Source organism: Hemibagrus wyckioides, linkage group LG18 (assembly GCF_019097595.1).
Source record: "Hemibagrus wyckioides isolate EC202008001 linkage group LG18, SWU_Hwy_1.0, whole genome shotgun sequence".
NCBI lineage: Eukaryota > Metazoa > Chordata > Actinopteri > Siluriformes > Bagridae > Hemibagrus > Hemibagrus wyckioides.
In genome coordinates, this window is record NC_080727.1 from 15,442,337 (window position 1) to 15,449,985 (window position 7,649).

General features: G+C 37.5%; 1 protein-coding gene across 1 annotated transcript; it reads right to left on the reverse strand.

Annotated features, from left to right (window-relative positions):
• Positions 1–743: 743 nt before the first annotated feature.
• On the reverse strand, positions 744–6,124 carry setb (SET nuclear proto-oncogene b). The gene is made up of 8 exons (XM_058415688.1): positions 5,796–6,124; positions 4,423–4,480; positions 4,177–4,319; positions 3,212–3,315; positions 3,007–3,120; positions 2,625–2,795; positions 1,754–1,897; positions 744–1,646 (listed from the first exon to the last, which is right to left on the reverse strand). The coding sequence occupies exons 1-8, from the start codon at positions 5,866–5,868 to the stop codon at positions 1,626–1,628; spliced, it is 828 nt and encodes a 275-aa protein (XP_058271671.1). The 5' UTR covers positions 5,869–6,124; the 3' UTR covers positions 744–1,625.
• Positions 6,125–7,649: the final 1,525 nt, after the last annotated feature.

The following is a 7,649-nucleotide window of genomic DNA, read 5'->3' on the forward strand; positions in this document are numbered from 1 at the left end:
GAATACTTAAAGAGATCTTCGAATTTTAATAAACTTATTTCACTTTGACATTATGGATCATTGTATATAGGCTGATGTTAAAAAGGACATTTAATTCTAATTTAAACTTCAATACAAACAGATATAGAAGGAAACCCAGTGTGTGTGTGTGTGTGTATATATATATATATATATATATATATATATATATATATATATAAAAAGGTATAATTAATGTGAAGGGTATAATGTTGCCTTTTCTGAGGAAATCAACAGAATTGATATTTCACCTTCATGGTTTAAATGGATTTGAAGACCGAAAACAAGTGTGCGTCACACCTGAGGGTAAAATTCATTGACTAAAAAAAACAAAAAACAAAAAAACCAACAAAAGTGTACATATTGACAGATCAGTAGATGATGCTTAAGATTGTGCTGAACTAATTTAATATTTCAATTCATTAAAGTCAGGACAGTCAGCTGTCTGTATATATTTGATATTTGTTGACAGTATTAAGCAAAAGTTCATTCCACCATCAAAAAGTTAAGAAACATGAACTTTCATGTCAACTCATCTCGATCTACACAAAAATAAACACAGTAACATAGAAACGAAGACTGCTCCGAATGTGATGTAGCTAAATAGTGTAGATCATGAAAAAGAAAGCAAGCGAGCAAAAACAAAAATAATAATAGGTTGTATGGCTGCCACTTGGGGAGTTGGGTTAGCGGTAGATAAAAAGACCCAAATGTGAATTTCCTCGTGAGATTCTACAAGTTTTATTATCACTCGTTTAAATAGTCCTTTAATGTCCAAGCTCAAAATTACAAGAAGGAATTTTTTTTGTGTGTGTTTTATTTTTATTAAAAATGTAAATTTCAAACCTCATGGGTGTTTGTAAAACATTACAATGAAAATTCAAATCAACACAAAACCCAAAGATGTTGATGTGTCGCTGACCCCACTCACCCCACCCGACCCCCGGTTTAATCTGCCTACGATAACAACGGCCATTACCCTGATCATCTCGTATCCACCCCGAAATGTTTACAAGAGGTGATGAGAACAAGCTGGTGCGTTCCTTGTCCGACATTACATTAGGAAAAACTGTCGACTCTCTGTAGCAGAAATCCCGCATTAAACCATATTACAATATACAGAAAGGAACAGGAGGAAGAAGGAAAAAAAAAAAAAAAAAAAATGAGTGGCTAGTTATGTACGCTATGATTAGCTCATCACTGCACCATGGCTTATTATTTTATATCACAACCATTCACAGAAGAAAAAAAAATGAATTTATGTACTCATATAAATTGCTATTTACTTCAGTTTAGTCTACAGAGGATGACGTGCAGATCGTTAATATCTCGTACGTGTCTTTGGAGATGGACGATGCGAGAGGCTTCAGCAAAGAGATGCCACTAGTTTTCAGAATGCAGGAAGAAAATGTCCAGGGAATTAACTCTGATTAGACATGGGAAGAACAGGAGAGGCTTCAGAACAGAAGATGGAGCACAAAAATAAAAAATAAACAAAAAAAGGAAAAAAATTTTTTTTTTTTTTTGCTCCCTCAGGCCAGAGGATGACTTCAAATTGAAAGAACAGGTACAGAAGGGGTTGGAATATCAATATGTCCATGTGAACTTTAGTCATCCTCACCATCATCCTGCAAAAGAAAAAAAAAAGACCGCGATTTAGCCGAATTACTATCAGTGCCAACGCTGAACACTACATACTACTGTTAATCACTTCCATCTGAGTGGGATAGCTCACCTCTCCATCCTCTCCCTCATCCTCCTCTTCATCCTCCTCACCCTCATCTTCATCCCCTTCCTCATCAATATCTTCCAAACCTTCCTCCTCCTCTTCATCATCCTCATCTTCACCCTCACCTTCCTCATCATCCATGTCTGGGACCTGTAAAGGAAAACATTTTTAAAGACTGTGTGCATGTCCATCTATAATAACAAATGCAATATATACATTTTACAGTCACAAGGGATCTCTGGCTGCCAAAAGTTTAAGAGCCCATGTGCCATCCCACAGGCTTTCAAACCTTGGGATGCCCAAGATGCAGATAAAGGCGTTAGAGATTTTTACTAACCATTATAAAAATCTCATTTTTAAATTATGCACTAGTCTGCAATATGGTTGTGATTTCCATCTAGAACTACTATAAAATACAATATTTAAACGCTAGATTTCGCAATATACACCTAAAAGCTAAACACATGGGGTTAAACTCCAAACCTGGTGAAAGCACCAAGTGTCCTGGAGTATAAAAGAAACCCAGATCAACTTGGGTGTGTCTTATCTTACACAACTGCTCAGAAAACAAAAACAGAAAGTCTGGTGTTTGTTTTGAAATCGCATCCAATGACAGTAACGAAGTGAAGGTCTTGTTCAGAAATACATCCTTTCTGCAAAATGTAAACTAGAGTGCCATCTAGTGGCTCAACCGAGTCCACTAAACAGCCCGTGACTTTAGTGCAAACTTGTTGAACAAAGTGCATTAAACCCAAGTTTCCGTAGTGTAACCACAGGGTGTGCATTCAGTCATGTCCTTTAAAACATGAGCTTCACTTCGTAATTTCGAGTCCTGTTGAGGATAATATTGTTAGTTTTCAGAAGGCAGAAACCGTACCAGGTAATACTGCAAAGGATTGGGCCAGATGTCATCCTTGATCACTTCTCCAAGCTCATCAGCCCCAGCGTCTGAGTGATCAGTGAACCAGGTGAAGAAGCTCTCAGGCTCCTCATGTTGCCTCTTCTTGCCAGCCTTGTTCTGCGTCTGCCCTGCCCTCTTGGTCAAGTCCTGAAATGCATTTGATTTTGTAGAAATTTACAACTGATACATTTTTAAAAGTTGCACTAATATTAAAACCCAACAATCTGCAGGATCCAAACACCCTTTTCAACAAGAAACACACTTCATGGATTCTTGATGAAAGCTCAGGGTTAACTCGGAATCACCTGCTAATGACCATATTTAACAAGATTTCATTGAAAATGTGTGGAACACTGACCTTTCCAGCCTTCCATTTAATCTCGGTGGATTTTGAAGACGGGTCCCCGCTTTCGTTCAAGTGGAACTCTTTCGACAGGACTTTGTTTTCAAAGTAGGGATTTTCATCAAAGTACTGAAGCAAAAAGAAAGAAAATTTGTGCCCAGTGTCCCACAGCAAGCTTGTCTCTAGTAAAGTGCAAAGTAGAAGAAAAGCAGCTACTTACAAAATCTATTCTGTAACCTGATTTGATGTCCTCAAACTCTGTGACCTCCACCCTGGTCAGATAATGAAGGGCTTCTTCATCCTCCTCACCAAGCAGAGCTGAAACTGTAACACACACACACACGCATCATAAACACAAAGCACAGGCCGGAATTTTCTAGATTCCTTTCATTGAAAACCATTTTTAAACAAATTTTGATTATGCCCTACATCAAAACTTCTCCAGAGTGAACACACTGATTGTAGAGCCAACAATCTGATTTGGATTTCATTTTATTGCAATACCTAATGCATTTACAGAAAATCTTGTGTTCTCTAAACAGAAAACAATTACACCACGTATCGTCCCGAATGTAATGCATGTTTAGGACACTCATTTTGAAAACATTTAATATCTTTGTGACTACTTATATTTGGTTAGAAAAAAAAAAATAGATTTAATACCTAAATAAATGGTCTATATCATACGTAAACAGCCTTATAATTAATTGCGTGTAATTAAGGTTAATTTAACCCAAGTTAATTGTTAAATACAAGTATAAAATCACAACACTGAAACCATTTGTAGCTATATGTGAATTATTTATTGTACAAAACTACTAGGCTTACTGTAGTTCCATCTGAGCAGGCAGAATGAGCTTTACTGTTATGTTACTATTCAAACGTATAATATTTACATATGCAAATAAAAAATCCACAATGGAATGTGTACATCAAGAGCACGCATTCTAGTTGCTGCAAAACAATATACAATGCCTCCCACTTTTTCTTCCGGAAATACTCAGTACTGTTCATGCACCAGAGGCTTAGGTGAGAATTAGATTCGGGTTTCACAAACTGATGCAGGAACATTTTTAAAGAACAACCACAAACATTTGTTAATCGCCTGTTCGCACTGATGCATATTCATGAGGATCGGAAGCAGAACGACTCGGTAAGTCACTGTACACCTCAGTCACTTCTCACCTTGTGGATGGTTGACAAATGTTGTGACCCAGAAGTTTGGAATTTTGGCTATGAGTTCTGAACGCTTCTGGAAAAAGGGCTGGCGTAGCTTATTGTACTTCTGCTCTACTTTTAGGATTTCCTCACTTGCTTGTTCATTCAATCTGAGGAAGAAAAAACAAAAAACAAACATCTTAACAAAATTTCACTTAACAGGGACGAGAAGCTGAGCAAAGGCCTGAATGAAATGCAGCAGGTTGATATTACCTGTCGATTTCGTTCTGTACTTCATCGATGTGTTCAATAGCCTCCTGCTGTTCTTTCTCTAAAACACAACAAGAGAGTCATATATTAAAAGCAGATTCACAGCACAGATTTCATTGAAAGTTTGTAAAGAAAATATGAACTGTGCAAGAACCCCCCCCCAATAAAAAAAATTAATAAATCCTTTAAAATGAAAAGCACAAATTGATGTGCACGAGTGTAGAACAAATAAATAAATAACCTGGACCCTGTATTATTTTGGTTGCACGTGCAGTTATAAAGAATACCCCTATTGTATTACACACTATAGACTCCTCCATTTCCACACATCATGCCCAGTAATTCTGAAACCTGTGCAAATGTTTAAATATCCCCAAAACCAGAAAGATTAATCTCGTTGTTAATAAAACTAAAGATAATGGAAACTTTTTTTGTGGCTATTAAATATTAAGAAACGACTAATTTTAAATACCAGAGGAAGGGATGAATGTGGCGCGTAAACACAGCTGACTTCACTACTACACGTAAACACGCGTGGTGATGCTGAATAAACCCGGAACTTCAGCTAAAGCTAATACCAGAAAAAAAAAATAAAAACACTCAAGGCGAACAGGTTCGGTTCGGTTCCATTATGGTACAGATGTACTGAATAAGTCCATATTACCCGCTCAAGACGCCGTTTCCGGTTAACTGAACTGCTGGGCCGCGTGGTTTGAATGAACAAGGCCTGGATGTGGCTAACGCAGATAAGCTAGCACGCTAAGAAAACTTAAATACAATTAAATTAACCCGCTTTTTAAAAAGCTACACCCATAAGCAATCGCTTAATGCACAAATGGAACCCATCCCTTCCGTTTCGCTAGCTATTTTGTGCCGTTGTTGTCCGCTGCCCGCACGGAGAGTTAGCCGTGATGGCGGGGAGACACAATAAACCCGACATCGCGCTAACTAGCACGCTAGTTAGCATGCTAACGCGGAGCGCATTAACGCATTTGCTGACATTTCCGAAGCAGAAACAATAAAATCATTGTCTGGTCGGTTGCGAGCCATTTAATAAAACCGTCCCGGAACAAACCGCGCGTTTTCACAGCAGAAAATCTCAAGGCGCTGAGTAAATGAGTGTGCAGCGAACATGCGTGGCACAATGAGCGGCGAACATGGCCGTGGGTCACCGCTGCAGTCTTCACCGTCTCGGGCTAAAGTTACCGCCACGGGCTAAACTTGAACATTTGAAGCGTTTTAAACGCTAAAACCACGACGTCTAATCATGTATCAGGAATTAAAACGGGTGAAACAAACACGTTACGATTAAAAAGAAAAGAGAGTGATGAAAATGGCGGTGGTTAGCCGTAGGAGGCCGCCATGTCTGTCTTTACCCGAGGTCTCGTCCGCTCCGTCATGGTTCGAGTTCTGCTCCTTCCTGCTCACTTTCGCCGCCGAGGCCGACATGCTGATTCTCTTCGCCTGCGCAACTTTTATCTAACAAAAACTCCAGAAGAACGTTTTCGCGAACGTATTCGTTACAGCTCCCACCTCAAGGAAGAAGAGAAAACTCTGCTCTACCTGTGTGTGAGAGAAGTGAAATGCGGTTATAAAGCGTTATAATGTCGCGCTTCTCTACTTCAGATTAGCGCGCGACTCAACACAGCGCCGTTCTCTATTCTCTAGCTGGCGCGATCCCGCTCTACGTGCACGCGCTTTAGGAATGGAACACTAGCGAGAACAACAAACCCCGCCTTTCAGTTTTATAAAACGCCGCTCGCTCCCGTCCATCGCGCCCTGATTGGCTGCATGACCGGAAATGCTCCAAATCGCTTACAACAAAAAAAAATTATATATTAAAAAATTATTTTAATTTAAATTGTGTTTTTATTGTACACACAGTGTGCCAAAACCCGGATGGTTAATTATTTTAATATTATTATATTTTTCCCTATTGTTTAACTTTAAGTTATTTATTTCTGTTTTGTCCTGGCGTGTCCGATATATTTTGTACTTTATTTATTTATTTATTTTTTTATTTTTTTATTAAGAAAAACCCCTCTAAAACTTTGATTCTATTACATTTATTCTCCACCCTATTTTATTGTGGGTTCTGATTGGTCAGAAGGTGCTGATAAATTTATTACATCAGCAGATTGTAAATAGTGCAGCTACAGATCCCATTTCATGTGTCCGTCCTGAACCTCATCATTTCTCTAGAAACAGCTCTTGTTCGGTGAGCACTGCATAACCTTAATCTAATTATAAACCAGTGTAAAAATGTGTAATGAACTAAAATATATCATGGAATAATATTGTGAAGTTCTCTGTAAGGAGGAGGTTTATTTATTTATAGAAGAAAGTCTCCAGTGTTGGCTTCTCGTACAAGTCAAAGATACAGCTGTAACATCTGTCATAAAAAAAAGGAGTTTAAATGTTCTTATGAACCTCAAGAAAAAAAAAAGAGAGAATCTGTGGGTAAATAGCTGTTTATATCTGCTATAACATGAGTGATAACTGGAACTAACATCTTTTGTGTATGTTCCATAACAGTAATGTAACTATAAATGTATCAAAGGTTCCATGTGTGTTGTATTATAATAAATAAAAAGTTGTAATCAAGGACCCATTTGCATGGTGCTGTGACTAAAAACCTTACGGATATGCTATTGTTGGAAATGAATCAACTTCAGGGTGGCTTTATGTTACGCCACATCACACCACCCCAATGATGATTATTTTCCTATAAAAGCACGACACACATATGTTTAATGTAATTTGACTTAGGTTAATATTACTGGCCCTATCAATAATTTAAAAATATGTAATTGCACTGTTGGTATTCTATTACCTGCACTAGTGTTTTTATGTAGCTTAAATGAACTAAATGCAACTATATCAGCTTATGTTTAACATGGACACTAGGATATGTGATTATATTTGTTTGTTTGTTTGTTTGTGGGTTAAGGAAACTTGCTAAATGACAATGTTTTTGACTTAAACCTGAAAACCTTTTGTTCTCCGCTTTCACTGTAAGTGATGTTATACAGTACCATTATCTAATTTTATTATCGAAAGTATTTTCATATTCACTAGGGTAATATTTTTGCTAAACATTCATCTTTAATTTAACGTAAATAACTATTTTAATTATTTATTCCACAAACAATAGAATTGCCATGTTTTTGTTTGTAGTAGGCGTATGTCTGTTAAAAAGATATTTTTTTTTACAATTCCAAGAAAAGGCC

Excerpts from the sequence above, each read along its gene's own strand:
- setb (XM_058415688.1), bottom strand. The coding sequence starts at position 5,868 with ATGTCGGCCTCGGCGGCGAAAGTGAGCAGGAAGGAGCAGAACTCGAAC. Across the intron at positions 4,481-5,795 it reads CGGAGCGGACGAGACCTCGG|AGAAAGAACAGCAGGAGGCT; the intron begins GTAAAGACAGAC and ends GTTGTGTTTTAG. Across the intron at positions 1,898-2,624 it reads ATCCTTTGCAGTATTACCTG|GTCCCAGACATGGATGATGA; the intron begins GTACGGTTTCTG and ends TTTCCTTTACAG.